Genomic DNA, 23371 nt, shown 5'->3' with positions numbered 1-23371 from the left:
GAGCCCAAAAGCTCAGGTTCTGGCTAGAATCAGGGCAATGAGCAGATTAGCAGTGGCGTAGCGTGGAGGGTGCCAGGGGGGCCGGCCGCACCGGGCGCAACATCTGGGGGGCGCGCTCGCTGCCTCCGGAGTCGCCGAAGAGCCTCGGGCGCAGGCTGTAGCGGAGCCGCATGTCTCGCGGAACCAACGAGCTGTGCGCGTGTCTGGGCTGAAGGCGCCCGGCAGGCAGCGGCTCTCAGCGCTGGCCGCGGAAGACGCGCCAGGCAGCCCCTCCTCACAGCCCCGCCTCCGCCGGTGCTGCTGCAGCTGCTGGGCCGTTGCATTTTCCTCGCCTCTCTGCCCCCCTCCTCCTCCAGGCAAGCGGCGTCGTTTGGGCGCCAGCGCCAGCGGCAACTCGCAGGTTAGGGGTTGGGGGGGCGCAAATTACTTGCCTTGCCCCGGGTTAGGGGGCGCAAATTACTTGCGTTGCCCCGGGTGCTGACAACTCACGCTACGCCGCTGCAGATTAGTATGGATAAACTGAAAAACGTCAGAGGCTCACGGTATTGTTCTGTCCCCAGGCCTCCCTGTTGCTTCTTTGCCACGTGTTTTACCTTTAGCCCACCTCGGAAATAACGAAATGAAGTGGTCTGAGGTAAACAGGTACATCACTTTATCAGCAATAATTCCAAATGCAAATCCAAGTGACCATCGGTTGCTGAAGGCAAGGATATCAAAGGGTCTGTGTGGTGTGGAAAGAAGAAGAGAAGAAATAATTCTTAGGATTCTGGGAAGCCATTACAGAGCTGAAAGCTTATGTGCTGCAGCTCCCGCTTTCCAAGAGTCATAAAACTTAGGTGTGAAATCAACCAACCATCAACTTCAGCTCAGAGAAAGATAACAACAGGGACTGTTCAGTTCACCATCTTGTGATACAGTGGTACCCCGCAAGACGAACGCCTCGCAAGACGGAAAACCCGCTAGACGAAAGGGTTTTCCGTTTTGGAGGCGCTTCGCAAAACGAATTTCCCTATGGGCTTGCTTCGCAAGACGACAGCCCATAGGGAAATCTCCGGGACAGCGGGGAAGCGCAGCGCGTCTTCCCCACTGTCCTCGGACCTCCTCCCGCCGCCCGGCTTCGGAATGAAGCTCCGATGTCCGGCGGGGGGGGACGCCTCCTCCCGCCGCCCGGCATCGGAACGAAGCTCCGATGCCGGGGGGGGAACGCCTCCTCCCGCCGCCCGGCATCGGAACGAAGCTCCGATGCCGGGCGGGGGGGGCAGGGACACCTTCTCCCGCCGCCCAGCTTCGGATGGCTTTCCTGAAGACTTGGGGTGGGAGGAGGGTTTTCCTTCCCACCGCCAACATTCAGAATGCTGTTCTGAATGTTGGTGGTGGGAAGGAAAAACCCTCCTCCCACGCAAGCCCCGGGAACAGAGGGAAAGCGCTGCGCGCCTTCCCCTCTGTTCCCGTACCTGTCCTGAAGGCTTGCGGTGGGGAGAAAAGCCCTTCTCCACACCGCCAGCCTGGCAAGCGGTTTCCCTAGGAACGCATTAATTGATTTTCAATGCATTCCTATGGGAAACCGTGCTTCGCAAGACGAAAAACTTGCAAGAAGAAAAAACTTGCGGAACGAATTAATTTCGTCTTGCGAGGCACCACTGTAGTTTGGTTGGTCCTAATACATAAAAGTATTGCCTGATTTGGAGAGAGCTTTAAATGTATGTTGTGGTTGTGACCTATGAAAAACTCCATCTCTGCATCATGTGGGCAACCCGATCATGGTCTTAGAGGATCTTTCACAGGAGACCTTGAACCAGGGAGAAAAAAATCTGTGCCCTTGCACCTCAAGTCTGCAACAAGCAGGAATAAAATACAGTGGTACCTCAGGTTAAGTACTTAATTCGTTCTGGAGGTCTGTTCTTAACCTGAAACTGTTCTTAACCTGAAGCACTACTTTAGCTAATGGGGCCTCCCGCTGCTGCTGCGCCGCTGCTGCACGATTTCTGTTCTCATCCTGAAGCAAAGTTCTTAACCCGAGGTACTGTTTCTGGGTTAGCGGAGTCTGTAACCTGAAGCGTATGTAACCTGAAGCGTATGTAACCTGAGGTACCACTGTAGTGCTAACATGGAAGATCTTCCTTGCCCGATACAAGAGGAGACTGCTCTGTTCCGGTGCAAGGACAGTAACTTATCCTTTTTTTTATCCCAGATGTAAATACTTGAATTTATGGCTCCCTCAAGACAGATTCAGAAAGGTGACCTGCTTTCATGAAGGAATGGCATTTGTTGCACTGGCGTATTTGTCTTTTTTAGAAAACACTTGTAGCCACAGGAGGAAAGTTATTCTTCAACTTACGCCATAATCCCACAATGTCCATGTAGAGGAATTTTTTCATCTATACAACATCTTTTTATTCTTTTTTCAAGACAGGACAGCACTATAATGATGAAGACCTGCCGATACAGAAGAACAGTCATGAGGGAGTGAAGGCATCCTTTGATCTTTGAGAAACTAATAAAGAATTACAATTGAGTTATTGTCCCTAAAGACGGACGCTCAACCTATCAGCTCAGTTAACCTGTCAGTTAATTAAACCAAGTCAGGATGTTCCTGATGAATTTTCCCATCCATCTCTTAGAAGTGTGTGATTGTTGGGTCAAGTTAAAAATATTGATTCGTATGCTGCCAGTGGGTTCTTGTTGTTGTCTTGTTGGGCTATGTGTGTAATAAAAGGGAGCCACACCGGGGTGAAGGCGTCCTCTTTTACAGTATTGGCCTGAATATAAGCCTCATTCCCCCCCCCCCCATTAAAGTGTGGCTTAAATTCGCAACCTTACAAAAATTGGCTTTTATGATATCGCTGCTGAAACAGACATACAATAAAATGGAACGGATGTGAGTGGCTGCAGAAATTTAAGGGAGCGGCTTATATTTGGGTATTGACTTTTTTCTCTCCCCCCCCCCCAAAAAAAAAAATTTTTTAAGGTGCGGCTTATATTCTGGTGCGGCTTATATTCAGGCCAATACAGTATTTGTCCCCGTGTTGCTTTCAGTTTGTTAGTTAGCGTTACGGTTTCAAGGGGTTGCTCAAGAGCAAGCAGGCAAATGCCCCCCTGCTCAGCTGCGAAGCCTTGCTTTGGGTGCCAAAATAAACTTTATCTGTCCAGAGCCCCACTCTCCCGTGTCTTGCTCATTCACTGGCAGAATCTGTGAGTGGGCGGTCCTTAAACCTTCCCCAGCAAAGTAGTTTCTCAACGCCCAGTCTGCGCCTCCCCTCTCAGCGCGAAAGCTTACTGCGCAAGGAAGGCGTGGGTAACGGGGGACCTCTCTCCTCCCCGCTTTGCCCAGGCAAGGTGTCCTGGCACCGCCTCACCTCCTCCGAGCCCTGAAGCTCCTCTCCACTGAAGGCGTGGTTACTCTCCTCCGCTGTGGAAGTGCTGCTTCCCACAATCTTTGGGGGCTCTCTGTAATCCATCCGGCTTTTCCCCTCTCCCTCCTGAGCCGATGGCAATTCCCTGACAGTTACGGTAGCTTTTCTAGTAAGGCTGTTTCCCATCCAATTTGGTACCAGTGGTTCATGTTCACTACTGACAGGCCCCTGCACTGTGATGCTTCCAGCAGCTGAGAGTAGGTGGGTTGTAAACTCTTTATACTGCAGAGCTCTCCCTATGTTTTTAGTTCTGGCTCTCTGCAGCAAGCACACTTAAGATCAGCCTCTGCCAAATTCCCCAAATTAAGCAAGGGTATCAATGCCAAAGTACCGGTAATTATGTCTGTGTGTGCCCGTTAGTGTCCAGTGCAGAACCCAAGAGTAATATATGAGATCAGTATTCCATTTTGTGCATTTTTCAGTATTATACACAGCCACTCTCCTTCCTTTTTTCCCTTTTTTTTATTGATTTGTTCCATGAGAAAATAAAAGCAAGCTAGCACACAAATAAACGAGAGAGAATAGCGCACAAAGAAAAGAATAGCGAAGAAAAGAAAAAGAAAGAATACATAAAATTGTAGTTTTTCCATCAACAATTTACATAACCATCCTTTTCGAGACTTCCTTCAGCTTGTCCGTAAATCATTCGTAGTAATAATTAGAGTTACGCATTTCCTAGCTTATATTGTCATTATACATTTCTCTGTCTCCTATTTTCTTTGGACAATAACTCTTAATCTTTCACAGTGCGTCTCTGAATCCCATTAGCGTTGTTTGTCCCTCACTAATATATTCCAGATAGTCTACATACTTTCCCCAATCCTTGGTGAACTTTTGGTCTCTTATATACCTACAGCCACTCTCCTTCCACTCTAATGCCAGCCTCAGTATCAGAGTAGCTCTGTATTTCATCAGTCATAACTCAAGAAAGTACGATAATTGGCCTACTTACTGCTGGAGGAAGAGACAAATGTATAAATGCCTCCGTTTCTACTGAATCCTCACATGAGGAATTTGAGTTGTCCATATCTTCAGAAGAAGTATTTAGGAAACCTGTTTCCCTGTACAAGAAACACAATGGTAAATAGCAGATACGTTAGATGATATACAGAGTTCAGCATCTTAAGCCAGCTTGCAAAACTCTGGTCTTCTATATGCTGGCAATGTCCACAGCCATATGCCCCAAAGTTTGATAGCCAAGATACGTTTTTTAAACATAATAAAAAATAAAATAAAAGTGGAAGCATGCCAATGCTTACAACCAAAAGCATTTAATTTTGGGGGTGTATATGAATAAAAATTTCTCACCTTCAGAGTACCGCCCCCTGCCCCACTATGCTCCTACATGTGTCACTGTTCTAGATATGCCCATATCAGCTCAAAAAAATATATGGAGGGAACCATCCTCTGAGGGATAGGGAATTCTAGTGCTTCTCTGCATGAGGACAGAAGCGACACGTTTAAACCACACAAAGATGAGTCAGAATATTCTGATCACAGCAGAGGTGAAAGCAAAGCAGTGGGCAGTCTCTTCTGTATTTGTTTCCCACAGCAGACACTTAGTTCCCTTGTATGGAAGTGAGAGCTGGACCATAAAGAAGGCTGATCGCAGAAGAATTGATGCTTTTGAATTGTGGTGATGGAGGAGACTCTTGAGAGTCCCATGGACTACAAGAAGATCAAACCTCTCCATTCTTAAGGAAATCAGCCCTGAGTGCTCACTGGAAGGACAGATCCTGAAGCTGAGACTCCAGTACTTTGGCCACCTCATGAGAAGAGAAGACTCCCTGGAAAAGACCCTGATGTTGGGAAAGATGGAGGGCACAAGGAGAAGGGGACGACAGAGGATGAGATGGTTGGACAGTGTTCTCGAAGCTACAAACATGAGTCTGACCGAACTGCGGGAGGCAGTGGGAGACAGGAGGGCCTGGCGTGCTCTGGTCCATGGGGTCATGAAGAGTCGGACACAACTAAATGACTAAACAACAACAAGCATGCTAGCGTTGGCACATGTGTTGGGAATGCTGGAGCAGAGGTAGGGAACTGGCAGCCCGTAGGCTGGCTCAGGCCCACCCAGCTGTGTCAAATCAGCCCTTCAGACACACAACTGCAACACACCCTCCACCACTCCATTAGGCAAACAAGTGAAGAAGTGCTGGACAGAGATTGCCACTTGCCTTCCAGAGTGCTCAGTGTACATTGCAGCACTCGGGAATCACCAGAAGCGGGTTGTGAGACCTTCCACCTACGCCTCCTTCCAAAGATCCCTGGAGCAACTTAAAAGACTTCCCTTGCCTTTCCCATTAGCAAATACGAGGGTCAGGGAAGCTGGCTTAATCAGGAGCCATCACCACAGTGACCCTGGGGCACCCTGAAGCAACCATTCCCAAAGGCACTGCTGCGCCCTCTTTGCCATAGCTCAGCTGTTTCTCAATTGGCTGCAAGGGGGTGATTTTCCCAACTGACTCACTGATCAGGAGCAGGATCATTGAGTGGTGGCAAAGAGGGAACTGCTCCTCCAGGCCCCTGATCAGGTGTGTGTTCCTCCAATATGTTTCTCCAGTGTCAAAGCCATGATTCTTCAACATCTACTTCGTTGGACTGGTCATGTCGCTCAGATGCCTGATTATCGTCTTCCAAAGCAACTATTCTATTCCGAACTTTAAAAATGGAAAGCGTCATGCTGGTGGTCAACAAAAGAGGTTTAAAGACTCTCTCAAGGCAAATCTAAAAAAATCTAGTATAAACACTGACAACTGGGAAACACGGGCCTGCGAGCACTCCAATTGGAGAACAGCCTTTACCAAAGGTGTCATGGGCTTTGAAGATGCTCAAACTCAGGAAGAAAGGGAGAAACATGCTAAGAGGAAGGCACGTTTGGCAAAGCCACACCATAATCAACTCCCACCCGGAAACCTACGTCCCCACTGTGGAAGGACATGTGGATCCAGAATTGGCCTCCACGGTCACTTACAGACTCATCGTTAAAACTATGTTCTTGGAAGACAATCTTATTTGGCTACAAGTGATCACCAAAGAAGAAGAAGTGTGTGTTTTTCAGCACTCTTGCAAGTGTCGGCTGACTCCCACGCGAACACAGCACCAAAAGACTCACATCCCAATTTTCTTCAGCAGAATGTTGGAGGGTATGCAGTTTTCTTGAAAAGGCAAAGTCACATGGCCTGCTAAAGGTGCTCTGGCAGCGGGGAGCCATTAGGGGAAAGAAATTCCTGGTCCCTGCTTGTCATAGTCAAGATCTTCAGGCCTGGTGGTAGATGGTATCTCTGCTGCTCCTCCCTATGGGGTTGAGAGCCCGCAACTGCTCTTCATCCTACAAGATGGACTCATAAGCACCCAACCTGGACTCCCATGCCATGACCCAGGAAATGCCTGCTCCTGACATCTTCCAGACCATGATAAATGTTGAGAATTCAGCCAGGACATAAATGAAGTTATATGCAAACGAGGGCAGGGCTTGTGTACTTTTCATAGACACGTAGACGACATGCCAGTATGCACAGACTTGTCATGACACAGTGACATAAAACAACAGCTGCTGAAATTCCCTGTGTCTCATATCTGGATCTAACAACCTCAGCTCCATGTAGAAACCCTTTTGCAGAATTAAGACTTAATGTCATGCTCTCTGCCTTTTCAGATGGCCGTTATAAGAAATTACCCTTGGAACGGTGTCTTGTCTTTACGTATTTTGCAAAACTGTCACAGATGATATTGACCATTATATTACTCAATGTCCATTTTATAAAGATCCCCATGAAAAACATTTGTCCCAACTTTAGTTGCAATAAGAAATCTGTTATACCTGGTGAGTTTGTATGCTTCCTGCTGTTTGATAATGAAAAAGAAGAAGAAGAAGAAGAGTTTGGATTTGATATCCCGCCTTTCACTCCCTTTAAGGAGTCTCAAAGCGGCTAACATTCTCCTTTCCCTTCCTCCCCCACAACAAACACTCTGTGAGGTGAGTGGGGCTGAGAGACTTCAAAGAAGTATGACTGGCCCAAGGTCACCCAGCAGCTGCATGTGGAGGAGCGGAGACTCAAACCTGGTTCCCCAGATTACGAGACTACCGCTCTTAACCACTACACCACACTGGCTCCTTTGCATATTTATCTGCACTGCCAATAAGTCAAGAGCTAAATTTGTGGCTCAGTTCTGAATGGTCTATGCAGAACAGGCAAAACTGACATACAAGCTACGGGACAAGGATAACCGTGACTTTAAAGATGAATGGGAACCCTTTACAAAGTATTTGAAGACACAACAAAGCGAACTGGACGCCTTGGCTGGTTTTGAATAAACATTCACAAACTTTTTATTGATAATTATTACTTAAATAGTTTGAGGATCTATACAACTATGTAACATGCAGAAAACAGCATTTTTAGAGAACTCAAAGACTGGAACTGAGGGAAGTCGGGGGGTGGGGGGAAAAGGGGGAAAATAAGGATGATATGTTTCTGGATAATATGTTTTCTTTTAATTTTGAATAAAAAAGTAATTTAAAAAAAGTTCTGAATGGTCCTTTTTGCTTTCTGTTTGACGCAGGTATATATAGCTACACAAATAAATTATTACTTTCCTACCTGTCCATCCACCTGTGCATACAATAGCCTTATTCTCCTTTGCATGTGGCCACTTGCAAATGCTGCCTAAAAATGCTGTAATGTGTGAACCGGTTGAAGCTGATGCAACTTATGCTTCTCCATTCCCCACCTGATGAATTCTACCAAGATGAGCTGCTTCTCCTCATCTCATAGAATCATAGTGTTGGAAGGGATCTTGGAGATCATCTATTCCAACCCCTTCGTTAATGTAGGATCCACGATGGGTCTGCAATGACGGTATCTCTGACAAACAGTGACCCAGCCTCTGCCTTTAAAACTCTAGTGAAGAGCTCATCACCTCCCCAGGCAGTCTGCTTCGCTGTAAGGAACGTTCTCCCAATGTTTTCATACGCCTCACCATTCTGGTTCCTCTCCTCTCAGCGGCTGGACTGAGGAGGAATGATGGGAGCCGCTGCCGCCCCTTCTCCTGAACCTTCCCAAGGGCAGGGGGCCAGTATTGACTTAGAACAATGGTTTGCAGAGGGGCATAGTCCAGAGGGGGAAAGCTGGGAAATACTGGGGGAGGAACAGCTAGAAGAGGAAACACCAGGAGAGAGACAGCTGGCAGATTCAGTGTGCTTGTACAGCGTTCCTGACCCCCCTTCGCCTAAGACTAGACGGGCTTTGAAAGTGATAGAACAGAGAGCTCAGCAGAAACAAGTTCAGATTACCCGACGTAGGAGTGACGTAGATAAATGGGGACGGAGGGGGTGAGCCTTTACTGGGAGCAACGCCATTTCTAAAGAGATATGCATTCGTTAGGAGCCATTGTGGTGTAGTGGTTAAGAGCAGTGGACTCGTAATCTGGTGAACCGGGTTCGCGTCTCCGCTCCTCCACATGCAGCTGCTGGGTAACCTTGGGCCAGTCACACTTCTCTGAAGTCTCTCAGCCCCACTCACCTCACAGAGCGTTTGTTGTGGGGGAGGAAGGGAAAGGAGAATGTTAGCCGCTTTGAGACTCCTTTCGGTAGTGATAAAGCGGGATATCAAATCCAAACTCTTCTCTTCTTCTTCTTTTGTCTCTCGCTGTGATTATTAAAGAAACTAACTGGTATGAATGCTCCTTTTGTTTGATCTGCTTAATTACTGCCACCGAGGGAGGGATCCCCTTTCCGAAAGCCTGACATCTCCTCTAGACATTGATCAATGTTGTCCTTAAAATGTGCCTCCCAGGTGCCGTAGTACATATGCAGCTTGACAAGCAGCCAAAGACTGCATTAGCATTGTTAGCACACTGTTGGCTCATGTTCAGATTGTGATCCACTAATTCACCATTTCATATCTGCTGCTGCCAAGCCCTATTTTCCCCATCTTAGACTTATGCTTGTGCTTCTGAGTGTGTGTGTGTGTGTGTGTGTGTGTGTGTGTGTGTGTGTCAAAATCCAAGACTTTGCTTTTCTCTGTGTTGAATCCCACCTATGAGGCAACTATGAGGTTGTGGCACTCATCTCTCTTTCAGGCCAAGGGAGCCGGCGTTTGTCCACAGACAGCTTTCCGGGTCATGTGGCCAGCAGGACTAAAATGCACGGAACATCGTGACGGAAACCAGAGAAGTGTATGGAAACGCCATTTTACCTTCCCACCGCAGTGGTACCTATTTATCTACTTGCACTAGTGTGCTTTCGGACTGCTAGGTTGACAGGAGCTGGGACAGAGCAATGGGAGCTCACCCCATCGCAGGGGTTCAAACCACCGACCTTTTGATCGGCAAGCCCAAAAGGCTCCGTGGTTTAGACCACAGCACCACACATGAAAGCTTTTTTATTTCTGAGCCACCTAACAGTAACATTGACCAGCCCGCATTTTTACCATGTTGTCAACAAGGATATCGTGGGAGATCTCATCACGTGCTTTGCTGAAATTAGATGCTATGCCTTGTTTGCTAACCCTGGGTGGTGATGACTGATAATCACCACTCATGCCAACCCACTGTGTAGAAGCAAACACTAGCTTAGAAAAGGTTGTCTCTGTGGCCCTGTGTGTCTTTCTGCACCTTCCTGATGGCTTGGCTTCCTTTATTTTCAGATTTGAACGCTCTCGGCTCTTAGTGTCTCAGTCAATACTGTATCAGACAGGACAGACTGCAAAAACAAGTGGACTCAGCTGTTCATCCTCCTGGCGTCCTGCCCGTTTGAAATCAAATAAGAACGCTTTGAAATCCAGGGCTGGGGATTATATATATCTACATTAAATATATATATAAAGCAAACTCCATTGTTGCAGTGTTGTTATTCCATGTCAGAGTGTCTCTATGGGGACCAACACGGATGTCCTCAAAGAGATCTGGCAGTGCCTCATATACTTCTAGGCCAGTGGTTCCCAAAATGAGAAGTACTGAGCCCTGGGCGGGGGCAGTGGGATTGCCTAGTGGGGGGTGCTTAGAGGCAGGAGGGCAGTGAGGTGCTGGAGGCATAAGTGTGATGGCCTGGGATTCAGACTCGGAGGCTGAACCTGAGGAATCCCAGCCTGCACAGGAGTCCCCGCCTCCAGAACCAGCTGAGCCGGGGCTGGGGCCTGAGCCTGAAGGGTCCTCACCTGCGCTGGATCCTCAGGTGCAGGCACCAGCTGAGTCTGCTCTGGCTCCTGAGGTGATGGAGGACACATTGCCTGCAGGTGCTCCACTCTCAGCCCCGTCAGAGGAAGCTGAGGTTGCCTCTGGGTCCGGTAACCCTCCAGCCTCTCCTGAGCTGCAGAGGCTCAGGGCAGAGAGGCGGAGGGAACTAAGTTCCCGCAGGAGGAGTGCTTGCCTCCAGGCCAGGAGAGGCGAGTCACCTGTGGACCAGGGCCGCCCTATGCCTCGGGGCAGATAAAAGCCAGCCAGCCCAGTCCCAGGTTGCGGGAGCAACGTTGTTGGTAGCCTGTTCCTGCCTGCACCCTGTCCTGATCTCCTGCCAGAGTTCCTGACCTCGCCCGACTCCCTGCCTTGGACCCCACTTCAGCTTTGATGGACAGCCTCCATACCGCACCCTTGAACTCGGACTGGACTCGGACCTCGCTGCATGGTTAACCCTCGGGACCAGCACAATAAGTGACTGATAAGCTGGCACCACCAGATCAAGTTCATCGGTTTTCATAGAAACAGAGAATGGTAGAGTTTAAAGGGACCACAGGGGTCATCCAGTCCAATCCCCTGCAATGCAGGAATCTTTTGCCTGGTGCTGGAACTCGAACCCACAACCCTGAGATTGGCAGTCTCTTTTTGTGTGTGTGTGTGCCAAAACCCGGAAGTCTCATTGTTGACTGATAGTTTTAATGGGATTTTGAATGAACGTGCAATTAATTGTTGCTGTTTTGAATTTTATCTCTCTTCCTTAGTGGGTCATGTTCTGAACAATGCTTATTACGGGCTAGAGGGCAGTGGGGATGAGTTTTTGGAACCAAGGAGATGGGGACCTGAAAAAGTTTGGGAAAGCGTGTTCTCCCTAACAGAGAGCACGTGTTGCGGTGGGGGCCAGCAGGCTACCCCACTGTTGCTGGGTGGATACGTTTGGATGGCCACAGGCAGTGAGTGGATAATTTGAGTCTCTGGGGAGATTTTGATGTTGCCAATTGGAAGGAGGGGTCAAAGGTTTTAAATACTGGACACGTAGCCTTGGGCGTCCTCTTGGGCTGCGTGCACCGGATCACCTGCCCACCCTCCCTGAAAAGGGGGGGGGTTGTTGTCCTCTGACCTTGCTATGCTTTGGGGGCAGGGGCCTGGTAGGAATTTTATCCATTTGGCTGATTGGCTGGTGCCATTTGGTTTTTGCCTACTGCGTAGCAACTCGTCACAACTTGTAAGGTTGGCGGTTAGGCATTGGTTCAAATTGGTTGGTGGAGGGGTAAGTGCCTACCCCTCCAATGGTGGTGCTGCAAGGGAATTCCGTTAAAGGAATCCAGGGGCTTGCCATTCTTTTCGTCCTTGTCCCTGGCATCGGACTTGGGCAATGCAAGCCCCCAGGAGCATGAGGGTGAGAAGTGAGGGACTGAGGCCCAGCTTCATTTTCTCCCCAAAAATTGTTTCCCTCACTGGCTTCCGCTGGAATCCGGAAGTCAGTTCTGTCCCTGGGGCAAGGACAGATAGTCGTAACCAATGCCTAAGCAACCACTCACGTGTGTGCATTTAAATAAAGTTGTGGCCAAAATCATGCCAAAAACCTGAAACAAAAATTGATGAAGAAGGACACTGACAAACTGGAACGTGTCCAGAGGAGGGCAACCAAAATGGTCAAAGGCCTGGAAACAATGCCTTATGAGGAACGGCTAAGGGAGCTGGGCATGTTTAGCCTGGAGAAGAGGAGGTTAAGGGGTGATATGATAGCCATGTTCAAAAATATAAAAGGATGTCACATAGAGGAGGGAGAAAGGTTGTTTTCTGCTGCTCCAGAGAAGCGGACACGGAGCAATGGATCCAAACTACAAGAAAGAAGATTCTGCCTAAACATTAGGAAGAACTTCCTGACAGTAAGAGCTGTTCGACAGTGGGATTTGCTGCCAAGGAGTGTGGTGGAGTCTCCTACTTTGGAGGTCTTTAAGCAGAGGCTTGACAACCATATGTCAGGAGTGCTCTGATGGTGTTTCCTGCTTGGCAGGGGGTTGGACTCAATGGCCCTTGTGGTCTCTTCCAACTCTATGATTCTATGATTCTATGATTCTAAGTGTGAGTTTATTTGGGATGGCTTGCAAACCTTGACACACAACCTCTGTTCTAGATTCTCAGGCATACTGAGTGGGCTATTTTGGCGCTCACTTCAGGAACATGGAGGGTGAAACCAGCGCTGATATTTGGTCCTGTGTGGTGGCTTTTCCTCTCAGGTAGCTGCTGTAGCAGGAGGCGACTGGAGACAGATGGAGGAAGTCTGCCAAATGAGGAAGTCTACACGACTGGCATGACCCCAGTCAGAACTGACTTTCCTTCTTCTTCCTGCTATTGTTAATGGGAGGAAATCTCTCACTGGCACTGCGCTGTGTTGCGGTAAGAAAACCCACCAAGAACTGTTATCAATCCAGAACTGGAATCAGGCATTCACTACTGTCATTGTACGCAATATAAAATGAAAAACTTGCAACTTTGGGGAGCAACCCAATGCACGTATTTAGTGCAAAAGGGACTTTATTTTGAATTAGTATGAGATTCTTATGTAGCTAGAAATACTGTTTATAAGAGGCAGGAACCAGACTCAACTAATTTTCTTAAAAGAACACGCAGGGGAGCTTATCCCACCATCGCTCACTTTTTGTTCTATTTTGCAAATTGCATCACAATGGAGAACCGTAACAAAACACACAGTTTCAGATCTCTAATGCATAATTGTTAAAATACATGACTGGAAACAATTGACGAGCATTAAAATCAAGCCAAAAGTAAAAACAACTATCTAATACAGCTCCTTCCAAAATCCAGGGTGGGTGGTGGGAGGTTGTGAATTCTCAAAAGTTATGAAAGTTAGGAATGAAAACTATATCATGTCTAAATCTATTAGATTTATTTTCCACGAATCGTGCGTTAATTTTTCCATGAAACTGAGATGTCAAACCTGCTTGTGCCAATTTTCAATAAAAGAAAAACAGAGGACCTTTTGCTGCCTGCAGCCAAGAGGAAACTAATGAGATTTCCAAGAAGGAGTTTGGGGGCAGGGAAGAGCAAAAGGAGCTGCTTACAGGATGATCTGGTTACATACCGTATTTTTCGCTCTATACGACGCACCGGACCATAGGACGCACCTTGTTTTAGAGGGGGAGAACAGCGGGGGAAAATTCTCCCCCTCTCTGCTCAGCGCCCCTTTAGCGAAGCGGCAGGAGAAACGGAGCCCCTTCCATTTCTCCTCCCGCTTCGCTGAAGGGGCGCTGCGCAGAGAGGGAAAACCATGCAGCGCCTCTCCAGCGAAGCGAAGCCTGGAGAGCAAGAGGGGTCAGTGTGACCAGCCCCTCTTACTCTCCAGGCTTCAGGCGGCTATCCGCAAGCCTTCAGAGCGCGGCGGGAACTCCCACTGTGCTCCGAAGGCATGTGGATAGCTGCCTGAAGCCCCCAGAGGCTTCAGGCAGCTTCAGCGAAAGCAACGCGAAGCCTCCGGAGCGCGGAGGGAGCGCTCCCTCTGCGCTTCAGAGGCTTTGCATTGCTATCGCTGAAGCCAAGGAGCCTGCATTCGCTCCGTAGGACGCACACATATTTCCCCTTAATTTTTGGGAGGGAAAAAGTGCGTCCTATAGAGCAAAAAATACGGTATTTTAGAAATATGATCAAAGCTAGAGGAACGGGGCAAAACCACCACATGTGGAGGTAGGATCCTCATTCTGAGCATCCCTTACAGCGCTCAGGTGATAGGGATGGGTTACGTTTTACTGGAGTGAGTGCTAGTGGTAAATTAGTTTAAGACAGGCTTTGCTCACTGAGGCTGAGATTGTCTTTGTGGTGCAGCGGTCCAATGGGAGCCCCAGGTTTAATCAGAAAAGCTTTCTCCCAGACCTGTCTCAGAAAAAAAACCCTCTGAAGACCTGGAAACCACATTTCATATTCAACAGTATCAAATGCAGTTGTGAGACCAGCCCCTTCCTGCAGGTACGGACTGTATCTCTGGCACTCATTTTCTAAGGTTGTTGATGGTCTAGGGAAGCCCACCGTACAGTGGTACCTCAGGTTACATACACTTCAGGTTACAGACTCCACTAACCCAGAAATAGTGCTTCAGGTTAAGAACTTTGCTTCAGGATGAGAACAAAAATTGTGCTCCGGCGGTGCGGCGGCAGCAGGAGGCCCCATTAGCTAAAGTGGTGCTTCAGGTTAAGAACAGTTTCAGGTTAAGTACGGACCTCCGGAACGAATTAAGTACTTAACCCGAGGTACCACTGTATAAGCTATTTGCTTTTTTTTAATAAAAAAAAAACACCTATAGGTCTGCAGCACTGTTAGTCGATAAAATGACTTTTCTTCTTTAAGTTTTCAAGGTTCTTAATTTGGCTCAAGGTTGTCATCTGAACTGGCCAGATGTTTAACTGAGAATCAGTCACAATCAGTCCATCCTTTGGAAAATAAGACTTTAGAACCGTCTTGCTCCAAAATGGCAACTAGACATTTGTGGCGGTTCAAGTACTACTTGGATGGCTGTATCCAGCGGGTGATGCTTGGGGAGTACGTTTTGGCCCCATGGAGCCTTCTGTGTGGGGTTCCTCAAGGCTTAATTGAGGTTTTCAATGTTTTTGAGTCCACGGCTCCCTTAACCAAGTACATTCTTTCTGTGGCACCCCTGTGGGGCTCAGGAGCACAGTTATGTCACCCCTTGCCAACAGAGCTGGCAGCCTCTCACCCTTTTTCAAACACCCTCCCTTGTGGAGTGTTCCCTCAGCCTCCTCTCCCCTCTCCTTGGGAGTCCTCTGGGCAGCTGCTGCCGCCATCCCTGGTCTCTGTGCTGCCCCCCACGCCAAAGAGAGGCGCCTCCTCACACTGCCCTGTAGGGGCCTGCGGAGACGATGTCCCCACCAGCCTTAGTGGCCCAACAGAGACCGGCCAAAGGTGAACATGAGGCCAGCAACTTACCTTGGGAGGCAGCAGGTGCGGCAGCAGGCACCGCCGGGCTTGCATGGCAGAAAGCCTCCCCTTCAGCACTGAGCACTCAACTCCCAGGCAGGCCTTGCACACAGCAAGCATCTGCCTTACTGGCTGTCTGGCCTCCCTATTGTCTGTCCTTTCCCAACAGCAAGGGCTGGAGGAGGAGGAGGAGTTTGGATCTGATATCCCGCTTTATCACTACCCAAAGGAGTCTCAAAGCGGCTACCAATCTCCTTTCCCTTCCTCCCCCACAACAAACACTCTGTGAGGTGAGTGAGGCTGAGAGACATCAGAGAAGTGTGACTAGCCCAAGGTCACCCAGCAGCTGCATGTGGGGGAGCGGAGACGCGAACCCGGTTCACCAGATTACGAGTCTACCGCTCTTAACCACTACACCACACTGGCTGGCTGGCTGGGCTTCCCCACCCACTTGCTTGCTTACTCCAAAGTCACCTCAGCTCCTGGCAACCAGCACCCCATGGCCAGCCCCAGAGGTACCACTTGCCTGGGGAGCTTATGGCCAGGGCTGCTGCAACAAACAGGCACGCAAGCCTTTGAGAGGCAGAGACGCGAGACGGCATCAAAGGATGGAGAAAAGGATGAGGGACAGAGGTCAGGGTTGCCTGCAGCACCCCTGACCATCACTCAAGGCACCCCAGGGTGCCATGGCACACTGGTCGAAAACCCCCATAACATCTACATAAAACTGCTGAGTGGGGTTTTGGAGTGCGTTATCAGCATGGACAGTGTTCTCGAAGCTACCAGCATGAGTTTGACTGCGGGAGGCAGCAGAAGACAGGAGTGCCTGGTGTGCTCTGGTCCATGGGGTCACGAAGAGTCGGACACAACTAAACGACTAAACAACAACAATCAGCAATATACTGAAGACACACAGCTCTTCTTCTGCAAGTGATGGCAGTGGTAGACCGTTGTCTTCCCTCAATAACTTTGACTAGATGAGAGTCAACAAACTGAAGCTCAATCTGTTAGGCATTGAAGTTCTCTGCTATGTCCACCCACTAGTGGCAACTCAGGATGTGAACGGGATCCGTTCCAGAGCTCCGTTCGCATCCCGAACAGAACGTAAGATGCGACAGCACATCTGCGAGTGTGTGGGTCGTGTTTTGCCACTTCCGCGCATGCGCGTGACGTTTTGACTGTCTGCACATGTGCGAGCAGCGAAACCTGGAAGTAACACACTCCATTACTTCCGGGTCACTGCGGAGCGCAACCTGAAAGCGCTCAACCCGAAGCGTATTTATCCCGAGGTATGACTGTACAGTGGTACCTCGGGTTAAGAACTTAATTCATTCCGGAGGTCCGTTCTTAACCTGAAACTGTTCTTAACCTGAGGTACCACTTTAGCTAATGGGGCTTTCCGCTGCCGCCGCACGATTTCTGTTCTCATCCTGCAGCAAAGTTCTTAACCTGAGGTACTATTTCTGGGTTAGTGGAGTCTGTAACCTGAAGCATATGTAACCTGAAGCGTATGTAACCCGAGGTACCACTATACTTAATACAATCCAGATAGGACTATGGCACAATTAGTGAGTGATTCCCTAGATTAGATGGATGGGAGTTTGCCTGCTCTTGATGGAGTTACACTCACTCTGAAGGAGCGGGTCTGTAGCTTGGCGGTACTTCTAGATCAGCGGTTCTCAACCTGTGGGTCCCAGATGTTGTTGGTCTACAACTCTCATCATCCCTGAGCTCTGGCCATGCTAGCTAGGGGTGATGGGAGTTGTAGTTCAACAACATCTGGGGACCCACAGGTTGAGAAAGGCTGTTCTAGATCCTTTGCTGTCACTTGAGACTCAAGTGCCCTCAATGATATCAGTTCCTTCCATCAGCTTTGCCTGATGGCCCAGTTGTGTCCCTATCTGGACAGGGGTAGCCTAACTTCTGTTGTCTATGCTCTGGTAATCTCTAGGTTACATTACATGTTGTACATAGGCTTGCCTCTGAAGATGATGCAGAATTTGACGGCCAGGTTGCTCACCAGGGCAAGATGGTTTGAGCATATTACACCGATCCTGGCCAAACTCCACTGACTGCCAATTAGCTTCTGGGCCCAATTCTAAATGCGGGTTTTGACCTATGAAGCCTTAAATAGCTCAGAACCACAATACCTCAAGGACCGCCTCTCTCCATATGAACCGACTCAGACTCTACAATAATCATCTGAGGCCCTTCTTCATCTGTCTCCTCCATGAGTGGTCCAGAGGGTGGAAACATGAGAACGGGCCTTTTTTGCAGTGGCTCCCTACTTGTGGAATGTTCTCCCCAGGGTGGTTCATCTAGTGCCTTCATGATTACGGCCTCGGCTCAGTATACCTGAAGGAGCGTCCCCACCCCCATCGTCCAGCCCGGACACTGAGGTCCAGCTCTGAGGGCCTTCTGGCGGTTCCCTCACTGTGAGAAGCGAGGTTATAGGGAACCAGGCAGAGAGTCTTCTCAGTTCCACCCTGTGGAACGCCCTCCCGCCAGATGTCAAGGAAATAAACAACTATCTGACTTTTAGAAGACATCTGAAGGCAACCCTGCTTAGGGATGTGTAAAGGGAATTGAGGGTTGCCCGTGCGTAAGTTACCGCCACTCTCGGTGAGGTTGCCTGGATAAACCTTTCCCTAGCTGGACAGTCCTGATTACGCGTCTGTCTCAGTCACTGGCAGAATCCGTCAGTGGGCATTTCCTGAACTTCTTCCAACATAAAAGTTCCTTGACGGATAGTCTCCGCCTAGCCTCCCTGCGCGGAAGTCTTCTGCGCAGGGTGGGTGTGGGCAGTGGAGGACCAATGCTCTCCCCGCTGGTCTCTGGCAAAGAGTCCTGGAGCCATCCCTCCGAAGTCCGCCTCCACCCGCCTTTCTCCCTGGTGTAACGCTGATTTCCTTCCCTGGTCACTGAGTCCCCTTCTTTCCTGCTGGGACCTTCTCCGGCACTTCCACCACTCCTGACTGCAATGGCAGTTCCCTGACAGGATGTTTTTAACATTTGGTTGTATTTTTAATATTCTGTTGGGAGCCACCCAGAGTGGCTGGGGAAATCCAGGCAGATGGGCGAGGAATAAATAAATAAATAGGCACGGGGGGGGGGGGGATTCCTCTTCAAAAAAAGCCTTTTGCTGATCAACTGTCTATGTCCATTTAAATGTGCTTGTGAGAGAGGAGGCTATTGGTTTGTTCTTGTTTTTATTATGTACTTTGTGGTGTAAACTGCCCTGAGATTTTCAGATGAAGGGCAGTATACAAATTTAACAAATAATAATAAGAACATTAAAATAGTGATGGTTCCCAAAGAACAACAAATCATGGCAGACTGTTAACTGTATTTATTTTTAGCTCCAAACAGTTGCGGATAAAAAAAAGGATAGATTGTCTAACACAGGATGCAGGGGGAGGGGAAACCCAATCAGTTGTTACTAAGAAGTTTGCCAGTTGCAACATATGGTTGAATTTATAAATGAAAATGCTGACAAACAGGTACTATTAATTCTTCAACATCAACTTCGCTGGACTGGTCATGTTGCTCGGATACCTGATTATCGTCTTCCGAAGCAACTACTCTATTAGGTAAGGTAAAGGGGCCCCTGACCATTAGGTCCAGTCGTGACCGACTCTGGGGTTGCGGCACTCATCTCGCTTTATTGGCTGAGGGAACTGGTGTACGGCTTCCGGGTCATGTGGCCAGCATGACTAAGCCGCTTCTGGCGAACCAGAGCAGTGCACGGAAACACCGTTTACCTTCCCGCTGGAGCGGTACCTATTTATCTACTTGCACTTTAACATCCTTTTGAACTGCTAGGTTGGCAGGAGCAGGGACCGAGCAACAGGAGCTCACCCCATTGCGGGGATTCAAACCGCCAACCTTCTGATCGGCAAGTCCTAGGCTCTGTGGTTTAACCCACAGCGCCACCCGCATCCCAACTACTCTATTACGAACTTTAAAAATGGAAAGCATCATGCTGGTGGTTAACAAAAGAGGTGTAAAGACTTTCTCAAGGTAAATCTTTTAAAGTGTAGTACAGTGGTACCCCGCAAGACGAACGCCTCGCAAGACGGAAAACCCGCAAGACGAAAGGGTTTTCTGTTTTGGAGGCACTTCGCAAGACGAATTTCCCTATGGGCTTGCTTCGCAAGACGAAAGCCCATAGGGAAATCTCCGGGGACCTGTTTTAAATTGCTGGCGGTCGGGAACAAAGACTTTTGCCCACAGCCGGCCTTCAGAAGAGGTCCTGGACCTCTTCTGAAGGCCGGCGGGGGGCAAAAGTCTTTGCTCCCCCCCCGCCTGCCTTCCCGGGACAGCGGAGACTTCTCTGCTGCCCCGGGCGATCTTAAAATGCTGGCGGGCGGGAGCGAAGCGTTCGCTGCCGACCCACAGCATTTTAAAATCTCCCCGGGACAGCGGAGGCTTCGCTCCCGCCCGCCAGCATTTTAAAATCGCCCCGGGACATCAGGGGCTTTTAAAATGCTGGCGGTCGGCAGCAAAGCCCTCCTGTCCCCGGAGCTTGCGGGGCGGGAGGTGGGAAGAAGGGCTTTTCTTCCCACCGCCAGCCTTCAGAACAGCCTTCTGAAGGCTGGCAGTGGGAAGAAAAGCCCTTGTTCCCCCCCCCCCAGCCTTCAGAAGAGGTCGGGGGACAGACTGTCCCCGGACCTGGTCTGAAGGCGGTTTCCCTAGGAACGCATTAATTGATTTTCAATGCATTCCTATGGGAAACCGTGCTTCGCAAGACGAAAAACTCGCCAGAAGAAAAAACTTGTGGAACGAATTAATTTCGTCTTGTGAGGCACCACTGTATAAACACTGACAACTGGGGAACCCTGGCCTGCGAGCGCTCCAATTGGAGAACAGCCTTTACCAAAGGTGTCATGGGCTTTGAAGAAGCTCAAACTCAGGATGGAAAGGAGAAACATGCTAAGAGGAAGGCACGCTTGGCAAACCCTCACCGTGATCAACTCCTGCCCAGAAACCTATGTACCCAATGTGGAAGGATGTGCGGATCCAGAATTGGCCTCCAAGGTCACTTACGGACTCACTGTGAAGACCGTGTTCATGGAAGACAATCTTACTCGGCTACGAGTGATTGCCGAAGAAGAAGAAGAAGAAGAAGAAGAAGAAGAAGAAGCTTAGAACAAAACATAATGGACTCAACCCACTACCAGTATGACCTTTAAAACATACTGTATTTTTTGCTCTATAAGACTCGCTTTTTCCCTCCTAAAAAGTAAGGGGAAATGTGTGTGCGTCTTATGGAGCGAATGCAGGCTGCGCAGTTATCACAGAAGCCAGAACAGCAAGAGGGATTGCTCCTTTCACTGCGCAGCAATCCCTCTTGCTGTTCTGGCTTCTGAGATTCAGAATATTTTTTTTCTTGTTTTCCTCCTCCAAAAACTAGGTGCGTCTTGTGGTTTGGTGCGTCTTATAGAGCGAAAAATACGGTAGTTTTCATTCGCTGGACAGAATCGAAAACAGATTGGCATCAGATTTCTCCTGCCTTAAGTTTGAGAAAAAGGAGCTAAAAATCTTAGCCCCATGAGTTTCCATGCTCCTCTCCTGCTTATTTCTGCCTCTCCTTCCTCTTGATTCTTCTGTGTTCAACTTCAGACTGAAAATTCTTGGCGCTATAGAACAGGGGCCCCTTGTCCTTGCCTTGGAAAGCACTTGTTGACTGGTGGAATTACAGAAGTAACTACACAGAATTAGGCTGTTAAGATGTTTCCTTTCTGGCCAAATGACAAAAGTTCCTTACCTTTCCCTTACCTCTTCCCTATATATCCCCGTGTCAAACAGAAGGAGCGCGAGAGAGAAATATGTTTTCCATACATCCAGTGGTGTAGCGTGGGTTGTCAGCACCCGGGGCAAGGCAAGTAATTTGCGCCCCCTAACCCGTGGTTTTGCGCCCCCTAACCCTAACCCTAACCCCCAGATGTTGCGCCTGGTGCGGTCGGCCCCCCCTGCACCCCCCACGCTACGCCACTGCATACATCCCCATATATGTGTGCACGTTTCTATAAATAGATTTCGTTCGGGGAAAGAAAAGCAATTGGGGAAGGGCAATGTCATTTGCAAACACAGCTAGCAGGGGAGAACGGAGGCTCATTTCCACCCGGGGCAAAAACCCAGTTTGGCCAAAAAAAAACAACCCCCACGGACATTTGGGTACACACAAAGGCTGGGAGCCTCAATGATGCCCTTCCGGAGGCTTCACTGGGGCAAAAAAAAACCGCTGGCTAGCCCCCAACCCACCCTGGCTCTGAGAAAAGGGTGAACGCTCTCCGTGGCACCCCATCCTTTGTTATTTCCATCAAAGATTAAGTTTCAAAGAGATTCAAAACAAGCCAAGAATAAAAACAAAATCCTGACAAGTAACCAGAGCCTTCTCACGGGTTTCACCCCAGCACCACCAAGAACAGCGATGCACTACCCGTTTTTCCTGGGAGTAAACTCCGCTGGCCTTAGTGGGGCTTACTTTTGAGTAAGACACGTGCAGGGTCGCGCCTAAACAGCAACCGGTTCGCGGTGGGGTTTGGAAGGCGACACGTAGGGGTGTCAAATTGAATCAAAATTGGGAGCGGGGGCAGGGGCAGGGAAACCCCGCCCTGCATAATCGATTACAGGATGTTGTGGACACTCAGCCTTTGAATGGCAATGCCCATCAACTTTTATGGGGGCGGCGAAGACCCTCCACGGCCCCTCGGAGTTGGCTCCTATGCCACACACACCATTTGAAAGGCAATGCCCAGCAACTTGGGCGGGGGGGGGGGGGGAGCTCATATATTTGATTGGAGAGGCTGAAGTGACCTCGGCCCCTCGGAGTTGGCTCCTATGGCAACACGTGCCTTGCCGTCTTCACGTACTTTAGCAGCAACACGTGTCTTGCCTTCATCCCAGTGTTTCGCCTGGCGCGCGTCAGATTTTTACGCTTTCTTGCAGGATCCTGGGAACGCAGCGCCAGGCAAAGAAGCGGCACCGAGGCAGCTGGCATCCCCACACACAAACACCCCAGTTTCCGCCATCCTGCCTGCACAAATCCCCTGCCCCACAGCTCGGCTGCTCGGACTTACCAGAAGTCCTCCATGGCTCTGCTTGGAGATCACCAAACGGGAAGATGATGGAGCCGCCCTCTCCCTCTGTTTGGGAGAGAAGAGGGATGGTCTTGTCTAGCCGAGGAGCGCGCACTGCCGGGTCTGGCGCGCTACTCTCCTCTCGGCTCCTCCCGATTCATTTCCATTTTTCGCAGGGAGGGTCACGTCGGGGCAGAGGGAGGAGGAAGGGCGGGCGCGGGCATATTTGGGGCGAGACACTGCCTTCTCCTCACATGCGCTGGCAGGGCTTGTTGTTTATAAAGCGCTTCTATGCCCCGGGGGCAAAATCAGGGCGAGGCTCTCCCGGAATAAGCGAGCACAAAGCCCCCTGGAGGCCAGACAACGGTCGCCATCGCTCACATCTTCGGTTTCTTCTCAACCTCAGTTTGCCAGAATTTGAAAAGATCCCGTAGAAACAGACGTTTTCTAGGGTATGCGCACTGCTGGTGCCTGGCTATTTTGCGCCTTCGACTAATTGCTTGCACACCACACACTCGCATTGCTAACAGTCTTTGAGTACAGTGCTTTTTTTCAAATACAAAAGAATATGTTTGGCACACAAATGGTTTTGAACGATCCTGTGAATTGTCTCAGCCTCTTAAAAGTTTTGATTTCAAGTACACCAGAATCTCACTTTGCATGCCTTTTCCTTTGCAAATTCTGTCTCAGATTCCTCCAGGCATAGTTGGCATCTTCCATTGATATTGTTGCCAAGCCAACTGGGCT

The 23371-nt window shown here is 49.3% G+C and overlaps 1 protein-coding gene across 4 annotated transcripts in view; it reads right to left on the bottom strand.

The window, feature by feature from the left end:
• The window catches only part of LOC310696355 (stimulated by retinoic acid gene 6 protein-like), a 53691-nt gene extending 30640 nt beyond the window's left edge, over nt 1–23051 (bottom strand). The window contains exons 1-4 of one of the 4 annotated variants that reach the window (XM_083481791.1): nt 22625–23051; nt 4366–4474; nt 2339–2436; nt 594–721 (exon numbers count right to left, since the gene is read on the bottom strand). In XM_083481791.1, coding sequence (XP_083337917.1) covers nt 594–721; nt 2339–2436; nt 4366–4474; nt 22625–22638 — 349 coding nt within the window. In that variant the 5' untranslated portion in view covers nt 22639–23051. The remainder of the gene's footprint in view (nt 1–593; nt 722–2338; nt 2437–4365; nt 4475–22624) is intronic. The other 3 variants (XM_083481794.1, XM_083481792.1, XM_083481793.1) reach the window with 3 other exon arrangements.
• Nucleotides 23052–23371: the final 320 nt, after the last annotated feature.

The sequence above is a fragment of the Podarcis liolepis genome (assembly GCF_965112155.1).
Source record: "Podarcis liolepis genome assembly, chromosome: 17".
Classification (NCBI taxonomy): Eukaryota; Metazoa; Chordata; class Lepidosauria; order Squamata; family Lacertidae; genus Podarcis; species Podarcis liolepis.
Note: the sequence above shows the minus strand (reverse complement) of the source record. Positions and strands in the feature narration are given on the sequence as shown.